The sequence below is a fragment of the Podarcis gaigeae genome (assembly GCF_964106915.1).
Source record: "Podarcis gaigeae genome assembly, chromosome: 2".
Lineage (NCBI taxonomy): Eukaryota > Metazoa > Chordata > Lepidosauria > Squamata > Lacertidae > Podarcis > Podarcis gaigeae.
The window spans coordinates 43,600,282-43,621,733 of NC_139679.1; the positions used below are offsets into that span (position 1 = coordinate 43,600,282).

Here is a 21,452-nt window from a genome sequence, read left to right on the forward strand (position 1 = left end):
ACAGAATTCTGCTTTACAACCTTCCTTTTTAATGTGTACAAGCAGGAGTCTTTGTGTGCCATTCTTAGGGAATTCAAGTAGAGGAGTGAAGGAGTGGACAGGAGATAGGAGGCACACACAGAGACATCTCATTGAGTGTAATGCTTAGCACCTCTCTTCCATTGTGCATGGGAGTGTGGGCAGGCAGAAAGCTCTGTTATAGCATGTGGATATTTCACCCATGCAGGGATGGAGCTTGCCCTCTGTTTCTGAAAGTCCATACAGGCTTTTTTTAAAAAAACCTTAATATTCCCTATCTTTTGTAAAACAGTACAGTTTTGGGTTTCTTAGTTGTCCCCTTAATGTGTAGCATTGTACTGAAACGATTGACATTGAAGAGATGATGAAATGTGCAGCAATAGTACTGGCAAGGAAAACAAGTAGAACAACATTCATTCTGCCAGTAAGCTTGGACTGATAAGCAGTGCAAATATTAATTTGCCTACTACATCTTTAAAATTCCACTAACTTCTTTTGAGTAATATGACCTATTAGTTGGCAAGCTGTTGAAAACTTGAAACATTGGATGCCAAGAAATTACTTTTAAAATATGCAACTTCTATGGTGAGATACAAATCTTGGAAATAAGTGTCTTTCAAATAGAGCAACACAATCCAGTAACCCTGCACTTCTTTATCTTCTCTCTGGAATCACTGTAAGACTGACTTGAATTTATCTGTGAATTCTTTTAAACTTTTTCCATTGGTAGATATACTTGGTGTATTTGAACCTTAAAGATTGTTCCTAAGTGAAAGTCTGAACTATAGTTAACATTTTGCAATTTATTTGCATAACAGAGTTTCAGAGGAAATACAGAATGTTTTTATATGGTTAAAACTTTTAAATACTTGAGGTTTTTCTAATCTGTTTAAATTTAGTATCTGTTCATTCCTTTTGAATGGGTTGCATCTTTTGTGGCACTGAACATTCAGAATTAGAAAGAAAATTTAAAAATACAGGCAACCCCCTGTTTGTGTGGGGGTTGTGTTCTCTGTCATTGCATGCATAAGCCTGTTCTGCCTCCTTCCAGGGCTGAAAACGGCACGTGTGTTGGGGGTCGTGCATGCCTTGGTCATGAGCAAAATGATAGTTTGCTGTGTTGTCGTTCATGAAACATGTAAAATAGTAAATCAAACACAGAAGGTCAGTTTACATATGCCGAGCTGTGGCTAGCTGTTAAAGGAATGAGTTCTCTTTCTCAGCACAGCTTACTTACTGAATTTCTTCCTGATTTGTAGAAAATCATTGTTACAAGGAACTAACAAAACATGGCCTACATTTGCCCTGCAGACCAGGATCAGATCCCAGTTTGCAATCCTCATTTGCAGGACCAGCCCAAACCATGGTGGTTAATAAAAGCGGGTGGGGGAGTGGGACAGTAGACTTTGTTTTCAGACTTGTGAAGTGTTTACATGAGGTGGTGTAGTAATTGGTTCCCTTGTTTCCCTGAATGACACTTAGCAGATAAAATCAGTGAGATAACTAACTTCATCAGGATCATTGCCAATAAGTGGTTGACTCAAGGAAAGTTTGTAACCGGTTCAGATGCGTGGAGACACAATTGTGGGTAAAAAATATTAAAAGGTGTTGATGAAAGAGTTTACTAGATCATTGTGATATGATGTTTGGTTTCCTCCTTAAATAGAAGTCATTCACTATTGGCAGTTGAATAACTTTTATCCCAGGGCATGTGGTATACTTCTAAAGGTGTAATTCATTGCCATGTTTGACAGCTCTGTTGAAAGCCGTTAATGGTGCTGTTTAAAACAACCATGATCACCCAAACCATGTGTTTTCAAGGCAGAATAGTATTATCACCTAACAGACTCTGGGATAGGTCAGTCAGTAGAGCACGAGTTTCTTAATCTTAAGAGTCATAGGTTCAAGCCCTCATTGGGCAAAAGATTCCTGTATTGCAGGAGGTTGGACTAGATGAATCTCATGTTCACTTCCAGCTCTACAATTCTCTGGTTTTATGAACATAAGAAATACCCTGCTGCATCAGGCCAAAGGTCCATCTTGTACAGCATTCTGTTCTCACCATAGCCAACCAGGTGCCTCTGGGAAGGCGTTGTTGTTAATATTTATACCCCGCCAATCTGACTGGGTTTCTCCAGCCGTTCTGGGTGGCTTCTAGCAAAAGAAAAATAATAATGAAATGTCAAACATTAAAAAGTTCCTGATACAGGAACTTCAGATGTCTTCTAAAACTTGTGTAGTTCTTCATCTCCATCTCCTTGACATCTGGTTGGAGGGTGTTCCACAGGGAGGGTGCCACTACTAAGAAGGCCCTCTCCCTGGTTCCCTGTATCTTCACTTCTCGCAGTGGAGGTGGACCTCAGGCTGAAAGATAGGGGTGGAGGCTCTCTTTCAGGTATACTGGCCTGAGGCCCTTTAGGGCTTTAAAGGTCAGGTACCAACAAGCAGGACCTGAGTGCAATAGCATTATCTCAATTTGTGATTCCTAGCAATTGCTATTCAAAGGCACAGTTCCTCCAAGTGGGGAAGTAAAACAGAGCTGTTGTGGGTGGTTGCTATTGTTAGTCTTATTCTCCATTACTTTGGCTAATGCTCTTTTAGGATGGCATCAAGTTCTAGTATTATGAAGGGGGGGGGAAGGCAGCCAAAAATAGCAAGTGGATGGAGAAACTCCCCTATGAGCAAAGGTTATAACATCTGGGGCTTTTTAGTTTAGAGAAAAGATGAGTAAGAAGTGTATAAAATCATGCACAGTATGGAGAAGGTGAATAGACTAAAGCTTCAACATAAATGTTCAGGCCTCCCTTTCTGCTGTTTAGTAGAAACGTGGGAGAAAAAAGACTAACAATTTCCTCTGCTATATTTTCTCCAGCTCTGATCTGTTTGGTATTGGAGGAGTAAATCCGTTTTTTAAGCCTTTACCTTTGGTAGTTGTGTTTAATGTGTCAAATGGTGGTAACTGGCAGGTGAACCGTAACTTCTAAGTCAACACAAATAGCCACAATTGTCAACATAGGATTGTCCTGCACAGAGGTTACATCCATCTACAGCTGCCTGCCAAAACAGCTCTAACTCTTAATGCTGGGGGCAAAAATTGAGATATTGTAAATGTGTTCATACCCTGCATACAACCTTTACTAAAGGCATTTCACTGACCACTGATGGAACCAGAACACTTTTGGGCTGTCATAGTAAGGCAGTTATTACCTTCATAACATCCCTTTTCAAGATAGTGAAAAACCTGGAAATTACATGGCTGGATTTGAGCTTAAAGATGCCTCACAAATTCATAAGTTGAACTTGAAATGTTGAACTGTATTTTTGTTTCTTGATTTCTTTTTATTTTATACTAATCTAATATTTTATTCTTTGTGCAGATTTACACTTCGTAGTTAAGTGTAAAAAATGGAGATTAGAGAGTGAAGACAGGAGAGAAATCAGACAAGGATAAACTCTGCCTCAAGGTAATGTGTTTGTACATATGTTACTTAATGTGTTTTTGTATATGAAAATTTGGTGTTCTGCTTCTGCGTGTCCACGCTGGGTTATCTTGTGAGGCTAGGCTCTTGTATGTTAATGGTGTTGGATGACTGATAGTTTGAAAGAGTTAAAAATAATTTTAGATTTGGTACTAGTACAATGACAGCTGAGTGAGTCATCTTGTACTGATTATTTACAGTAAAATGTTGTTTTGTTGTGTGAGATTCTAATGTTTCTGGGATTTAGCAAGCTGAGTGGAAACGAGCCAATCTTGGAAACATCCTGGGACATCTCTACCAAAAAAAAAACTTAAACAAAAATGGCCTCATAAATGCTCTAACTAATGTTAATAACCAACAGAACAAATTCTAACTGGGAAGATGATAGCATAGAACTCTAAACCAGCAAAAATTACATAATTAACCCCAAAGGCCTTTTGAAAGAGCCCAGGTCTTCACCAACCACTTAAAGCAATATAATGAAAGGGCCTGAGAGATCCCATTTTGGCAAGACATTCCACAGAGTAGGTTCTTCTTGTCAGGAAGAGATGTAATGTAGTTGACGTACCAGCTAATGCTGGGAAAAAACACACCTTACAGCCACCACCTGCACATCAAACAGGAGTGCCAGATCAACAAGTACTCCCAAACTACCACCTGCAAGCATTTAAAAGCTTCATACAAAATATGAATATATTTGCATAGCTTCCAACAGCAACAGCTAAAAATTAGAAAACATAAATTCACCCAGGTGGTTAAACAACCACCAGTGGTATCCAATTAGCGTGTTCCATCAGAACAAGCATTCCTGCTTGCACAGCAGATTTCCCCCCATCTCTCCTTCACAACTCCTAGGAGTTAAGGAAAACTCCTAGGAGAGACTAAGGGCACACATGAGGGAAAGGGAGGGAGGAAGTTCCATTGGCTAAACAGAAATCCTTGCAGTGGCAAGACACAATAGCTGGATGCTGCGCTATGTTTTACTTGCTGCTGAGTTACAGTTTTTTTTAAAATAATAATAATAAAAAGAATTAATCTTGTTGCAGGGCGTTAATACCTCTTTTCTTCTAGGCCTTCTTTTATGCAGAAATCTAGCTTCCCTACCAATGACTGCATTGTCACTAGGACAGTGTTTTTCCTCTAGCTAATGCAGGAACTGCAGCAGTGTAACAATGATTGTTCAAGTGTCATTGTCACTTACAGTGTAATGGCCTCACATTACAGGCAGCAAGTAATATAACTCCCCCCTTCTCTCACTTCCCTCATCTTTTACAATAAAATAATTTTAATGATAATTTTACCTTTTTACAGGCTGAGCACTATTCCACTGTATAACCCCAGTAAGAAAGGCCCTTTATCAGAGTAGCCACTCATCTAGTCACCTGTGGTGTGTAAGAATTTTATTTGGGCTACCAGGCTTGGAAACATTACAAATTGTTGGTTCTTCCTCCTCCCCCTGTTTTATGCTACAAACAACTAGCATGAGTTTGTGTAGGCAGGAATGCTCGTTATTTTTTATTGACACATCTGGCTGTGCCTGTGTTCCTAATTAGGTAGACGTCTTTTGAGGGAAGTGCCAAAGAGTGTTTCCGGTTAAGCTAGCCTTGAATATATTTTGGTCACTAACTCAGCACCAGTACATGGCACACTTGAGTGAATAATGGAACCCCAACAGGGCTCACTGCTACCACCATAGCGGATGTGGCTCAACCTGGGGGGATGGCTGACCCTATGTAGTGCATCTTTACTCACCACCACCTTGTTCATTATGCTAGTGCCATTGCCAACACGGGTATGTTAGGGCCAGTGTAATTAGCATGGTGGTGGCTAGAAGGGAATGGAAGTGCAGCCCATTGGTATTGATGAGTGAAGCTCCTGGTCCATGCACCTGTCCTCCCTAGCACTGCCCCAATGTAATCAACATTATGGCATGGGCAAGTTAACGTGTGCCGTGTTACCCTGGTACTTGTTGGATGCACCACCTGGGGCAGGCATGCACCTGTCCTCCACAATTAGCAGGTGGAGGGGGTGGGCATCATTGAGAGGGAACCACTGAGGGTAGCTTGCCCTGGAACTCCCAAACCATGGCCCCAGTTTGGTCAACTGGTGTACTGTCGAACATCTGCAGTATGTGCCTAGTTAGTGAATGTAGTTAAGATGTAAGCATCTTGCTGTTCCTTAAGTTATTTGATCAGTATCATGCAAGCTATTTAATGAACTGGAACAACTTGGAATGTGTACAGAAAAAAATCCAAATTACTGCTTTCATCGTGGATGTTAACTGCCTCATAGTTCATTTTGTTCTGTAGTTCTCTTATTTTGATTCCACATTATCTGAACACTTCATTGTGATATCTGTATTCCTTTTATTAATATAAATATTTATTAAAAGTTTTTCAATTTTATAAACCAAAAAAGAATCCAATTAACACAACAGAAAAACATAAACATAAACAGAAAACATAAATATACATTTAACAACAAAACAAAACAGATATAATTCCCAAAATCTTATCTCCATTACCTTATATCCCGGACTTCCTCTCACCTCCCCCTTTTGTATTCCAGTTTAAACTTAAATTTCAACAAAGTCCTTATTACCACGTTAATATAACTTATCTTAGCTTATTTTTCCACCTTTACAGCTGGTAACCATTTAATTTCTGTCCAACATCATTCTATCTTTCATTAATTTTAAAGTATTTCTGTAGATAGTCCTTGAATTTCTTCCAATCTTCTTCCGCTGACTCTTTCCCCTGGTCTCGGATTCTGTCAGTCATTTCCGCCAGTCCCATATATTCAATCATCTTCATCTGCCATTCCTCCAGAGTGGGTAAATCTTGTGTTTTCCAATTTTTTGCTATAAGAATTCTAGCTGCTGTTGTCGCATACATAAAGAAAGTTCTGTCCTTCTTTGGCACCAATTGGCCAACCATGCCCAGGAGAAAGGCCTCTGGTTTCTTCAAGAATGTGTACTTAAGTACCTTTTTCAATTCATTATAGATCATTTCCCAGAACGCCTTAATCCTTGGGCACGTCCACAAAAGGTGAAAGAACGTACCTTCAGTCTCTTTACACTTCCAACATTTGTTATCGGGCAAATGATAGATTTTTGCCAGCTTGACTGGAGTCATGTACCACCTGTACATCATTTTCATAATATTCTCTCTTAAGACATTACATGCCGTGAATTTTAAACCGGTGGTCCATAACTGTTTCCAGTCAGCAAACATAATGTTGTGACCAACATCTTGTGCCCATTTAATCATAGCAGACTTCACAGTTTCATCCTGAGTGTTCCATTTCAACAGCAGATTATACATCTTAGACAAATTCTTAGTTTTAGGTTCTAGCAATTCTGTTTCTAATTTCGATTTTTCCACCTGGAATCAGATTTTTTTATCCATTTTATAAACCTCCATTATCTGGTAGTAATGAAGCCAATCTCGTACTTTACTCTTTAGTTTCTCAAAACTCTGCAATTTCCATTTCTCTCCCTCTTGTTCTAAAATCTCACAATATTTTGGCTAGTATTCCTGATTAGTCTTCCTGGAGGTGCTCCATTTTCTCCCTCATTATTACTTTCAGTCTTCACTCCTCATCCCAGCTGAAATATTTTCTGCATCTTCCAAGTTATTGACTCATTCCATTCTTGTCTCCCCCTGGCTTGACTTATTATCTTAATGTATTATAGCAGGCACGTCCAACCGGTAGATCATGATCTACCGGTAGATCACTGGACGTCTGTGGTAGATCACTGGCTCCCCCAAAAGAAGCTTAACAACTTTGGCTCCCCTAAGAAAAGCTCAACAACTTAAAGCTGAACCCCCCAAAACAGGGATTTCCATCCTTAAAAAAGCTCAGAATGTTTGACCCGAACCCCTGAAAATGGGGTAGATCACTCCCAACCCTCCCTATTTTTGGTGGCCATATGAAATTTTAATCAAGATGTGATAAAATGTTTGCCCTAGGTTTTAGTTCTACAGAAAATAAAAACCTTGTTATTATGCAAAATTTCCAAAAAAGAAATTTATTGTGGCTTGTACTTAAATGCATGCGCTCCATAATGATGAACTCCTTACTGCTAGATGGTGCTAAGCTAATGGTGAAGTCAGGTTGCTCATGACTACTCACAAAAGTTAGTTTGAGACTTCAGATGTTGGTAATGTGTGGTGTAAAGTGAGAGGTGCTAAGATTGTAGACATTTATGGGAGAAGATGCCCATGTTCAATTGTTCTATGTGTTGAGATTTTCAAGGAGATCTTCACATTGTTAGGGAGGGCCAGAATGAAGACAGACCTGCTAGCTGCAGAAGGACTTCAATACTGAAGCTTCATATAGCTAATTTTCTTTAAAGAAATAGTAAATCTTGAATAAACTTTATACAGGGGTTTTGGAATTCTGTCCCCTTAAAATTATGTAAACTCATCTGGAATTCCAGCTAAAATATACAAACTCAATATGTACCATTTTATTTATGTTTCATGTACTATATGTTTAGCTAATTTTGAATTTTGGTGGAATATGTACTTGATCCATTCTGTTATCATGCCACTATACACCAATCATAGTTGAAAACACATTGAAAAGCTTAATTTTACACAATTTTGGGTTTTTTCCATGAAAAACGTAAGAACCAGAAACATCTCATTAAAATTTGGAGCTAGGATTGTAAGACATCTTTAACTTGCTGTTTGATATGATGTTTCTTGTTCAGTTGCATGATCAGTCCTAATGCAGTTTCCAGAATCTTCCTTTATGCTGACTTTCGTTAAGTGTTCAGACAATAAAAACCTTTTATGAAGAATCAAATGATGAGAAACATCAATGTTAACTTGAGCACAAGAAAATAATAATGGCATTTTGACTTTTATTTAGGTGACTGAGTAATTCAAGTAAATGTTAGAGTATAGCCATTTTCTTGTAACTAATTTTAAATATAATAAATAAAAGCGTATTATAAAATATTTATGGTAACTTTTTTCTTTTAAAGTACTGAAAATTAACAGATTACCTTGACTTTCTTCCTACATCTGCTTTATTGTTCATTTCAATCCCTGGCATCTCCAGTTAGGATTGGGAGAGACTCCTGTCTGAAACCCTGGTGAACCATTTCCAGTCAATGTAGACAGTACTGAGCTAGATGGACCCAATGGTCTGAATCCGTATAAGACAGCTTTCTACATTCCAGTCTCAATCTTATTTCTACTTCTAAATGTTCCTTTTTATTCATTCAAGAGACTGTAAATAGGTAGTGAGGGTGGCATACCTGGCTTCTAGGTCTCTCATTGCCCATTTTTTTAAGGAAGCAAAATAGCATTGTTAGAGATCACAGTTGTCAGCAATTTATGCCCATTTGAACAGTTTTGAGAACTTTTTCTAAAGGGAGCCATTCTTCTTTCTGCTCTTCCCGTTCCATCCACTCCCCACTGTAGCAATATATAATTGCTATCCAGAAACAAATTGATAATAGTAGTTGTAATCAGTTATGCACAAACGTTTTTTTGAACCAATGATGTACTGTTGCACAGTTTGGCTTAGCATTGTTATTAAGCCATCCTCTTTTGGGGTTAAAAACCACACTGTGTGGTGGTGTCACATCATGGTCCAGGCTAGTTACATCCTTGAGCAAGGAAATTTTTTGCAGAATACTGTATATGACTAAGGGAATAAAAATAAAAGCTGATAATACTTAGGGTAGGCTAGGTGTTGCTGGCAAGATGTTTGGCTATAACCCCTGTTATTCCCGACCATTGGCCATGCTGGCTGGGTTGGATCAGTGTTAGAGTCCAATAACATCTCAGGAGATCATGTTGGTAGCTGTTTTTAAAACTATCTAACACCTCTTATTTACAAATACTGTGTTTTAACTGTTTTTCATGCCACACAGCCTCTGCTTAGTGTAGTGTTTTTTTGATACCTGGGACATGGTGTAGAGATGCCCCTCTAGATGTTTTGGACCTGCTTCCTGAGGCTAATGGGAGGATGGCAGGTTTGGGAAGATTTTTGGATAGGTGTTTCATGTATTAATGATTTTGGCATGTATCTATGGGTTTTGTGGCTGATCCGCAAGGGTCCTTAAGTTGGCACATAAATACAACCAGGAAGGTTATCCAAGAGTAGAAAAGCACTGGCCTAGAAGCACCAGAAACGGTAGAATATTCTTATATATCTCTTTCTGCTGGATTCCAGCAGTTGAAGACTTCGCAGCTACCCTGTAACCTGCTAGACATTGTTTAACCACATGTGAGGAGTTTGATATCAAGGATTACACTAGAAACCAATTAGTTGGACTACTATAATAGCATACATAGGGTTGTATCCAAAGTTAGTCTTACTTAGAGTAGGTCCATTGACATTAATGAACATAGCTAACTTAGATCCCTTAATTTCTATGGAATGATGATTTGTTTTATTGAATTAAGCTAAAGGTCAATCTAGCATTCAGATTGTGCGTATGGGGTGAGGGGAAAGGAAGCAGAAGTCTTGTTGCACAAGTGGGAATCTGCTTGCATGATGCTGGATGTCACCCCATGGCAATGGCCATTTCCTGTTGATTTGTTGCAAGGATTTTTAAAGTACCTGTGACCCACTCAAATTGTGTCCAAGAATTGACAGACGCAGCAATGGAGAAAAAGAAAGTGATATTTATTGCTGAGCAATAATTGACCCAGTGGAATCATTTCCAGAGACTGGGCACCCCAGCTCTAGCGCCCTGAGGCTTTATAGCTGAGTACATACATGACATAATCGAATACAATCGCACACGGCAGCAAAAATAAAACCAATGAGCACATTCAAGCCTTGCCCCCTGATCATGTAAAGAGTTCCCTCCCAACTTCTACTTTCTTCAGTCTGTACATCAGTTCGACCTTTCCCCTGCTTTATGGTAAGAAAGGAGAAAGGAAACCTACGGAGAAAGGAACGTTATTCGGCCATTACGCTGTTGATAGCTCTCCTACGCAACATCTGCTATACGGGGACATTTGTGGTTAGCGTTTTCCTGTTTTAGCTGCTAAGGACCCTGCCTGGACAGGAGGAAAGTGCCAGCACATCAGATTTATTGCTTCCCCCCTTATGTTGGCGAGACATTGAGGACATAAGAACAAGGGGAGAGAACTGGGGCAGAGGTCCTTTTGGATTTTTCAAATCTAAGCAATTTGCTTTAAGCTCTGCAAAAGCCTTCATGATTCAAGCATGGATTATATAAAATCATTATAAAGATATATGGTTATATATGGATATATGGATAACTGATTATATGAAAGGCATAAGGGTAAAATTCACCCAGGTGGTCCTGCTTCAGATTGACCCTAATACGTAGTACATACTCATAAAGTGTTTAAATAGCAATATTCCCAGCGCTTTTGTGTGCTGTGCCTACTAGTCAGTGACTTTGTCCAATCCTTTTTTAAAGTCGTGAAAGTTGGCAACAATTTTGCCATGCATTGTTGCAATGTATATCTAGATTAATTATGTCCTACGTGAAGAAACACCTCTGCAGCCTGGTTGGCACATTATGGTAACCCTTAGTTGCAAACAAACTGGCTGACCATGAACAAGCTATGTTCTGGTGCAGGCTACTCAAATCACACTCTTCACTTTTGCCAAGGAAGGAAGAAGCAAACCATCACTGAGTTAGCATTTCATGCAACCTGTGATTTATTTCTCTTTAAACAAACCATGAGGGGAAGCCAATACCTCTGTGCTTATTATTATGTGCAAACATGTCTTATGTTATGAACCCACTGCCATTTATTCTTATTAGACTGCTCTCACTTCCAGTGAGAGAGAAATTTCTCTTCCCTCTTTACACATTATTCCATAGACCTTGATTAATTGATCCTATCATTTAATAACAGATAGGGTTTAATGGAATGCCTTCAAATATATTCAGATTTAGATTTGTATATGCAATATAGTCTCCAGTTATATGACAAATACATAGACTAGAGTTGATAGGCTAGTTAATTTACTAGTCACTACACTGTTTATTGGACCATAATCAAATATTACCAAATATTCCATGAAGCCAGGAATTTCAAAATGAATCGTGTGATTGTTTGATAGAATTGCAGTAGTAAGGGCCCCTTACTTCCCAACAGTGCAGGAATCAGGGTCTGTTACAATGTATTTACATAGGAACTGTCATTATCTGTCATTATCTTGTAACTTTTTTGCTTTTGTGCTTCCAGTTAAACAATTGGACCTAACTTCCCTAGCTGACCTCTTGCTTAACAGCAGCGGTCTCTGAACAGGAACAACTTACAGAGTTATAGGCCTTGAATTGCCACCATGTCTAATTTCATTGTGTGTGCTTGTGAAGGTTTTATGTTCTGTATGCAAATAGTGCATATTGTGCTGCTCATGGAAATAACAGGTGACTGCCACAATTTCATGCTTGCATTTTGTGGTTCCCACTTTTGTGCATATAGGTCAGCCAGCCCACAGCAAAGAGGATACCAATTAGGTTTTTAAAAAGTTTATTAGCATCTAATTGATAATATTTAACTGTTCAAGGGACCAGGAGTGGACCAACTTCAGTATTCTATTGCCTTACTGTTTTGCACTAGAGTTCTTGTGATCTACCAATGTGTATTAAGTTATAGAGCACGACTGTGCACACAGGAACTCTTCAACAGTTGGGGCATAACTTAGTCACTTCTAAATGATATTCAGTATGCAACTTGGCTTAAGGACGCAAGTTCCTTGCTGGATCAAATCATAGCTCACCTACTATCAGCATTATTTGGCTAAGAGTCCAAACTATCTTCTACCCATTCTGCTTGGACTTCCTTTTCCTTTTTTGCAAGCCCCCTATGGGCTGAACTATGAAGTTTTTGATTGAGAACTCCGTAGAGCAGCTGATCCCAGTGGGGCTTGCTGTCAGCACCAAATTAGCATTTACAGCAAACCTCACTTGCAGAGGAACTATCAGGAGCACACCTTTAAGGCTCTCAGTTGTTCCCTTGTAGCCTTGCTTTCACCTGCCCCTACACCTGAAATCACAGGTGTGGGGCAGAGAGGCATTATTTCAAGGAAGCAGCCTTGTAGACCACATTAAGATTCCTGCAGCACCTTGTCTGTGGGCTGGAGGTTCCCAACTGCTGTGCTATGTGGAGCCCATTGGAGGACCCTTTGGCAGACAGGATCTCACTGATCAGTACACATCCACCTAGGGCGCTGCTTCAGTTTCTTTCATTTCAAGTAATTTTAATAACCAATTCACAGTTGTCATTTATTAGAAATTACATGTTCTTTATGGGAGGGCAGTTATGGCATTAACCATCTAAGAAATAATAATTCAAATGCACAAATGATACACATAGTTTTATAGCTTGTGTATATGAGATAAGAGAATTTGGAAATTTGGGCTAGATTATCCTTTATGTGTTCCAGTCTTTTAGCACCCTCTCCTGACACTCCTTGTGTATTGCACTATTTAAAAGGGATCTGGGCTGTTCGAGGCATTTCCTAAAAGAACATAAAAAAGAATTAAGTAACATTTTTAAAAATTTGAGTTAGTGTTTGAAGAATTTTTCTGTTTAAGACCGAAAGCCGAAAATTTCCTTTTTCTTGCTTTTTGATAAAAGAATTGCAATGGTGTTATCAGATTATTTCTGATATTTCATCATCACTTTACTAAAATGTAATCATGTTGCTTTACAAATGTTAAAACAATAATAAGGTAACAAATAAAAAAAATAGAAAACAGACAGCAATTATACATCCTCAAAAGCAATGTCTTGCAGAAACCTGTTGAACAAAAACAGTTTTTGCTTCTTCCCTAAAAGCAAATGGGGATATTGATTTAATTTTGTTATTCGATTTCTTACCCGCCCTTCATTATGAAGGAAGAATTAAAAAAACACCATCCCTTGAAGTGTACTGCACCACCAGGTGAAGTTATTCACAGGGTGGAAAAGCAGGAAGTGATACTTCTATTACCTTTTCCACCACTGATGCCACTTTTTTATATGACAGTAATAGCTGCTGAACTTTCCAGCTGGTTCATGCTGGTTGAAGGTATGGTAAGGAAAAGGGAGTAGTGTGAGAATCCTGCTCAATCAGACCAAGGATCTATCTGATCCAGCTTCCTGTTTCCAACAGCAGCCAGCAACATCCTTTTCTTTCTTTCTTTGGTGGAAACTCAAAAGCAGCACATGAAGGCAACAACTCTCCGCTATTGCTTGTTTGCCATAACCGCTATTTAAGGACATATGCGGTGTTTCTCAAACTTGGGCCCCCAGCTGTTGTTGGACTACAACTCCCATAACCCCTAGCTAGCAGAACCAGTAGTCAGGGATAATGGGAGTTGTAGTCCAACAACAACTGGGGACCCAAGTTTGATATTTTTTTGCGGCAGAAAAAAATTATAAATTAAATGTCATGTGAATAAGTGCTTTAAAAAAACCAAACCATTTTGAATCTACTGCCAGTTTAACCTAATGACTCCATTCTGGATTTTGAGAGGAGGAAAAACATCATTTTACATAGTGAAAGCTTTTATAAACATGTCTCTCTGTAGCCACCCAAAAAGCCTGAAGCATTTTAGCCTTTCCGTGTAAGTGAGGGTGTTCTAACCTCCTAATCATTTTATTGCTTTTTCTTCATCTTTTCCAGTTCTAACCCTTTTGAGATGTGTTAACCAGAAGTGAATACAATGTTCCGAATATGGCCAGTTTAACTTTAATGAACAATAGCTAAGTTTCCATTGTACGGGAGAAAAATTGAGATTTTCGCCATGAGTAAACAACAGTCCAGAAAGAGGGAAGGGAAAAGCTAAGGTCACTGCTAGTTGCAACTGTTAAAAACTGTGCGGCTTTGAATACATATGTATTTGTGGAAAATGTGGTATATAAATCAATTTACCACAACTATCCTGTGGCAATCATGAGGAGGACCTTTTCAATTGTGGCACGCACCCTTTCCTCTGAAATAGGACAAGTGCCTACTATTGGCTTTGGGCAGTTCCTAAAAACTTACCTTTTCTCCTAGGCCTCTACTGATCATTAATACAGGTAGCTCCCCATTTACCTGGGGGTTGCGTTCCGAGGCACCGTGCACATCAGTAGGATGTGCATAACTCACCCTGCTTCTAGCTGATGAGAGTTGCAAAACCAGCTATACATGGCAGTAGCAGTAAGAAACAAGGGAAGCAGGCACACTCCATTGGCTCCACTGAAAGACAAGTTCCTTCGGATTCCACCTTTTCTCAACTTCTTCTGCCGGCAGCTATTCCATAAATTTTCTGGAGAGGGAGAGATGGAAAGCAGGACCACTCAGTCGACTCAGCTGAGACCAGTTCAATTTGGCTCCCTCTGTTCCTTAATTGTTTCCATTCCAGTTGGTCATTGAGGACTATTATGTACCTTTAAGAATTGTTTCCTGAACATGCTTGCCTTCCTCTTCCCTCCTCATTGTTTTCCTTTTGTGTCATTTCTTTTAGATTGCATGCCTGTGAGCAGAGACTGCCTTTTTTATTGATCTTATGTAGGCTACTCTGAAAGTCTTTTCATTTGAGGAGTGGGGTAAACATGCTTTAAAGGCATTTTTTTTGTGAAAGACTTTGAGTAACATCCAGCTATGGCATCCTGCTGATACTGTGAACTTGTGTAAAATAACTTCCCTTTCCTTTGCTTCTTTCTGTAGCCCCTTGTATGCTGCCAAAATCTGTTTCTGGGACTGGGGGAATAGAAAGGAAGGTCCTGGCATGCCTGCTAGCACAGCATTGGATCTTATTCATAGGGGAAATGTTTAGTAAAGTTTGGTGAAGAGAAAAGATGGATTATACTAGAAGACTCCACACCTGCTTTGTTCAGGGTACTCTGATGGTTTGGTTGCTTGCCTAGTGTAGGATTTCATAAAGTAAGAGGGTGAATCAAGCTACATACTTGTGTGGATGCATTTTTTTTACTCTGTGCAAATGGAAGCAAGCACAAAAAAATATGTTTTGTGCACAAACGTGTATTTAACCTTATCTGACCCATGTTTAATATTGTTGCATTTGCTTTACAGAGTGCCTAGTGGAGAATGCAATGGGATCAATAGCATGTCTGCGGAGAGTGGCCCTGGGACAAGACTGAGAAATTTACCAGTAATGGGGGATGGACTAGAAGCTACACAAATGTCTACAACACAGGCACAGGGCCAAACCCAACAAGGCAGTACTGCAGCTAATAACCCACCTCCACCAGAGACCTCAAATCCTAACAAACCCAAGCGTATGACCAACCAGCTGCAGTATCTGCTCAAAGTGGTGCTCAAGACACTATGGAAACATCAGTTTTCATGGCCTTTCCAGCAGCCTGTGGATGCTGTCAAACTAAACCTCCCTGTAAGTATAGACTTAAGAGAATTAAAGGAGTAGCAATGTATCTTATCATTTAGTGGTGTGAGAGGGCAAGGGGTGGGATGCTTGTGGAAGATGGGACGTGAGGAGCAACCCAAAGGTGGAAAAAAATGTGTGTGGCAGCGGAATTGCCTAGGGGGTCAACAGGAGAGGAATAGAAACAGAATAAGGACAGAATAAACGTTAGAGTTTCTTCAGAAGTGTTGAAGGGACTGGGAACAGGACTAAAGAAAGCATGCGGTCAGCTGAGATTCTAAAGTACTAAATATTATAGGACAAAGGGGCATCAAATGGGCCTACAGTAAAGTGAGGAAAATAGGACATATAATATGGAGTAAGGAGTAGGCATGTGGGTGGGGAGAAAATGAAGCATGAGAGCAGCATATGTTATGCTCGTTGAGCTAAATTTCATGGGAAGGATGCTTGATACAGCTGGAAGGTGAAGAAGGGCTATCATCTGGTGTGCCCATCCATATTTTCAGTCGCCATTGCTGGTTCCCAACATCTCTCCCCATATTGTGTATCTAATGTAGACATAGTTCCCCTGGGTAGGAGTTGTATCACTTTGGGCTGTATATAGCAGATAGCACAGCATTTGTTTTCAATTAATTAATTAATTGTGGCAGCAACATTTATTTGGATGGTAAGGTTATTGTATAATTATTGTATGGGAGTATTTTTATTTGCTTGATGCTTAGCTTTCCTTGTATCAAACCTAAATAATTGCTTTGGTTGGCAAATGGGATGTTTTATTTTCATGTTTAGTTTTTGAGAGAGTACCTTCCTTCTTCTGATACCTTGTTAATACTTGGCTTAGATTTGCTATGCCTCCATGATTTATCTTAGTTATCCAAAGGGTTCTTCTGTGGAAAATCTGAAAATAAGACCTCACAGTCTACTCACTAGCTAACCAACAGGCCATAGTAATGTGGACACTGATATGCTGCTGCCCCACCACTCAGAGACCATTTTATTCAGCTGTATTACTTAAGCAGTGTGACAGAAATCTTGCAAGCTGTTTGAAACATTCCTTTGTTGGAGCACTCCTAAATAGATTTCTCTGCATGCTTGGCCAGTGGTCAGCTTGTATTCTTCCTAGTCAGGATATTAGGTTGATTTTAAGAACTGTGATGGCCAGTGTACCTATCCTGATTTCATGGGCCTGATCCACATCATTCCTGGGCAGCACAGCACTGCATGGTGCTACAGGGATGCTTCTGCCCATGAAATTGTTGAAAATTTGTGTTGCCAAAAAAAGAACAATTAAATGGCTACCAGAGCCCATTGGAAATATTACAGAGCATGCTTACAGGGTTACTTCATTCCCTGACTACTAAAGCTATATATGCAGTTCAGGCAAATCCCTGTCTTTCAGTATGTCCTGTTGTTAAAGACTAGCTAACTAAACTGGTGGTCTGAAAAGAGAGCAGGAATTGTGAACTGCAGCCCCAGAATCCTTCCCAACATTAGAAACGTTTTAAAAGTTCTGGTTTACATTATTTACTGGGTGCAGGTACCTTACTTTGTTTGAGCAGTCAGCTGATGGTTTTCTATATTAATTGTTGTGAAATTTGGGCTCTATTGGCCATTAGGTGTGTGTCTGTCCTTTACATTAAAAGTCTGTTTTAAACCCAGCATCACAGTAACTGAGGCTTGAACCAAATAGGACTATGTCTTGCCTTTGGTTAAAAGTAGCTATGGAGGGATAAGGATTTGAAATGGGTTTTTTTTTACCCATGTGCCCCCACACCAGTCCCCCAATGGATGTTGCATCTGAAGTTGCTATTAGCCACAAAGGGTGTAAAAGATGTGAATAATATAGCACTAACGTGTCTGACTGTGTAGAAGCAGTTATAAATAGATATTACAATAGCTAAGGATTAAAAGGTTGAATGATTTCCCTCTTTGCCAGTTGTTTTGATAAGACTCTGAATGCTTCTAGGTTTAAAATTATTTTATCTTCTAGACATTGTTACTAAATATGTTGACATATTAATTAGTAGAGTTGGGACAGAGAGAAAAATTTTAAGCTTTTCTACCTGAAAGGTTTGAATGCAGTATGCCTGGTAAAATTTTCAGTTATAATAATTAATCCTCTCTGTTCCCACAGGATTATTATAAAATTATTAAAACTCCTATGGATATGGGAACAATAAGGAAACGCTTGGAGAATAACTACTACTGGAATGCTCAAGAATGTATCCAGGACTTCAATACAATGTTTACAAACTGTTATATCTATAATAAGGTATATTTTCTCCATATATTTGGGCTTTCAAATGATGTGTCTGTGACGTTGCATGAGACTTTCTCTCATGCAACAGTACTTTCCTTCTACCTGCCCTAGAAGCAACATTTCTTTTAAAATATATTCTTTATATAGAGAAGATAAAATTCTTCACTTTTTAACAGTTTTCAGAATTGAGATTTAAAACAAGCAGGTTCCAAATGTTTAACTCTGAGAAACTTGTCTGCCTTGAGATTTTTTTTAAACAACAACAAAAAGAAACAAGCTATAAATCTCTACAGCAAAACAATATTATTGAATCCATTTCAAAAGCAGATATAAGTGTGTATGTTACTTTAGTTATATAATGAAATACAGTGAGTTGGGGGGCGAGAGCTGTATGCTGGCAAATACTTGAAATGGCCAAATTTGATTTGGAAAAGTCAAGTAGAATCTAGAAGTGACTACATTAGACACAGTGTAGAATATGATGTGGTTAAAGGGAACCCGAAGCCACAGGGCTTTTAATGAAAGCATGCAGCTTGGAAGTGGCAATCTAAAAGCTCTGCATGATGTCTTAAGATCACATTGCAATAAATACATCCCTATCAAGGGCTGTGTCCAGTCTTCATCTTAGGCAGAATAGACCTGTTGAAATTTATAGACATGATTAACTTAGGTCCATTAATTTCAGTGGGTTTGCTTTGACTAGAGTTTGGAAACAACCCCAGAACATGGCATCCAACACATCCAGGTGTCATTGATACGAATTAGGCAGATTTATTGCCATGTCATTCTGTTATTTCCATGCTATCGCAGAGTTATGAATGAGTGTAACCTCTTACATTTTTTGTTTGTTCAGCCAGGGGATGATATTGTTTTGATGGCAGAAGCTCTAGAAAAACTTTTTCTGCAGAAAATATCTGAAATGACACAGGAAGAAACTGAAATTGTTATAGTCCAGACAAAAGGAAGAGGACGGGGGAAGAAGGAAACAGGTACTGATATTGGGACTGCCCATTCAGTTTGCAGGGTTTTTTTTTTCTTTTGGACTAGCCAATGCTCACTGTCATTACTTGTGTATTTGAATAGGGTGGATTAGCTTGTACTTGAAAGGAACTTGAGTTTGTGTGTGTGTGTGTGTTTCATGTACCTATAGTATCCAAGAGAATTACCTAGTAAAGTAACAATGCAGAAACATCTCTTAAACAAAACATTGACATCAATCACTCCCTTTGTCTTGGGGCGGGGGGCAGAATCTATCCCTGCTAGTAGGCCCTCAGCCTAGGAAAGTGGAGTATAGAAATCACTTTCTTTAGTTTTCCAATGTACATGGTAACAATACTTCCCATGCCTCTCCCCCAACAAACCAAAAACTATCCAAATAGAAGGCTGTCACTTTAAGAAGAGGTAGGAATCAGTATCTCCAAATTCATGTACAGTTTAGCCCCAAAACATCAATCTCTATAAAGAAAGGAAAAACAGTAACAGGGGTAAGCAAAAATTCATTATAATTGTTTTTTTGGGGGGGGTATGCCCTGCACCCCAAAGGCAGTCCCAGAAATAGCCACAGCAGTCGCTGTTGCTCAGCTGATGATAATGAGCCAGGTAATGAGGCTCCCAGTCACACAGCCAGTCTATTTGCCCACCTCTCTCCAGCGCCTGCAATGGTTTCTCCTGGAGGCACAGAAGGCTTCCAGCAGCCTCCAGCTTTGTCCACACTCAACCAGTCTTGCTCAAAGTCCTTGAGCAAGCAGGTCTAGCTTAAAACAAAAAACAAAACAAAAAAACCAGTTCTGGAAGCAGCACTGAGAATGGTCAGCCTGTTGTGCAGCCAGCTGAAGATAATGAACCAGGTAACTAGGCTATCAGCCAGCTGAAGATAATGAGCCTGGTAACAAGGCTTTCAATTTCACAGCCTCTTGATTTGCCTACCTCTTCCCAGCATTTCCATGGCATAGCAGTGATTTCTCCTGCAGGGGGTTGGGCTATTTGAACTACGTTTTTGCATGTGTTGAGGTTTGCTGGGTACATCACATGACTGTGCTTCCTTTTCTAACAGTTACATCCAAGGCTGGAGCATCAACGGTACAGAATACAACTCAAGCATCATCCCCACCACAGACGCAGGCTTCACAGCCAAATCCTCAGCCGGTGCAAACAACTCATTCCTTTCCTTCTGTGACCCCTGACCACATTGTCCAGACGCCATTACCAACGCTGGTGCCTCCCCAGCTTCCCCCACCACCACCTCCCCAGCCGCCTCCTCCCCCTCCCCCTCCTTCAGCTTCTGTCCCCCAACCCATTCAAACACACCAACCAATTATCCCAACTGCTGCACAGCCCATGAAGGTGAGTAAATTACAGCTTTGCTCTTTTGTTTCATCATGGCAAGTGACAGTTTTAGATGAATAGGTGAAATGGCTTGCCAAAAGCTATATTGATCCAGGGCATATTTCTGCTTAAGATTCTCTCACTACATTCTTGCAGAGTTAGGACTTCCCCCCATTTAAATTTTGTTTGCCTGTAATCTTCTACCTCTGAAGGGTAGAGAGCAGGGTTATATTAGAATATATGCTGTGTTTGTAGAAGACCCAAGTTCTATCCTTGGTATGTCTCCTTTGGGTCGGGAAAGAATTCTGCATGAGACCAATGGGAGCGGTTGAATCTCAGTGATAGAGCCCATCCTTTGCATTCCGAAGGTTCCAGGTTCAGTTCCTGGTATCTCTAGGTAGGGCTGGGAAAGACTCTTTTTTAAAAATTTGATTTGTTTAATCATTTTTTCAATACAAACATCAACTGCAAAAGAGACATACAACAAAAACCATAATAACAATAATAACACACTTTGACAATTCAGATTTGAATACAGTGATATACCTATGACTATACCTTTTAAAACAATATTTTCCCACCTTTCTCTCCTCCCCCTACTTCCCACCACCATCCGCCTTATCGCTTAAATATTAGTTGCAGATTTCTTCATATTTATCCATTCTTATTTTGTGTCGACATGCAATTCGTTTGTATGTAGCTAATCTGTCCATATTATCAATCATGTGCTCAATGAAATCTTTTTGCGGCTCTTCCAATTCATCAAAATAAGGTTTTTTGCTTCTAATATAGCACGATACATCCATTTATTTATTTTTTGACCCCTTGAAATCTCCCATGTTTCCAGAATATAATTTAGAATTAAATTCAGTTCCTCTAAATAACAACTTCTTTTTATTACTCTTGCTATAAATATTCTCACCTCACACCAAAATGATCTTATCAGGCAGTTAATCAACATATGTACTAAGTTCGCCTTTTTACTCCTACATCTCCAGCAGTTGTCTGCACTTGTTATTTTCTTCTGGTATAGTTTTTCTGG

At 39.4% G+C, this 21,452-nt stretch overlaps 1 protein-coding gene across 9 annotated transcripts in view; it reads left to right on the forward strand.

The window, feature by feature from the left end:
* BRD4 (bromodomain containing 4) overlaps nucleotides 1–21,452 on the forward strand; it is a 71,235-nt gene that overhangs the window by 13,176 nt on the left and 36,607 nt on the right. For all 9 annotated transcript variants that reach the window (XM_083726019.1, XM_083726025.1, XM_083726024.1 and 6 more), the window contains exons 2-6: nucleotides 3,396–3,482; nucleotides 15,516–15,834; nucleotides 17,960–18,097; nucleotides 18,939–19,074; nucleotides 20,139–20,428. In XM_083726019.1, the coding sequence (XP_083582145.1) occupies nucleotides 15,550–15,834; nucleotides 17,960–18,097; nucleotides 18,939–19,074; nucleotides 20,139–20,428 (849 nt within the window). In that variant the 5' untranslated portion in view covers nucleotides 3,396–3,482; nucleotides 15,516–15,549. The remainder of the gene's footprint in view (nucleotides 1–3,395; nucleotides 3,483–15,515; nucleotides 15,835–17,959; nucleotides 18,098–18,938; nucleotides 19,075–20,138; nucleotides 20,429–21,452) is intronic.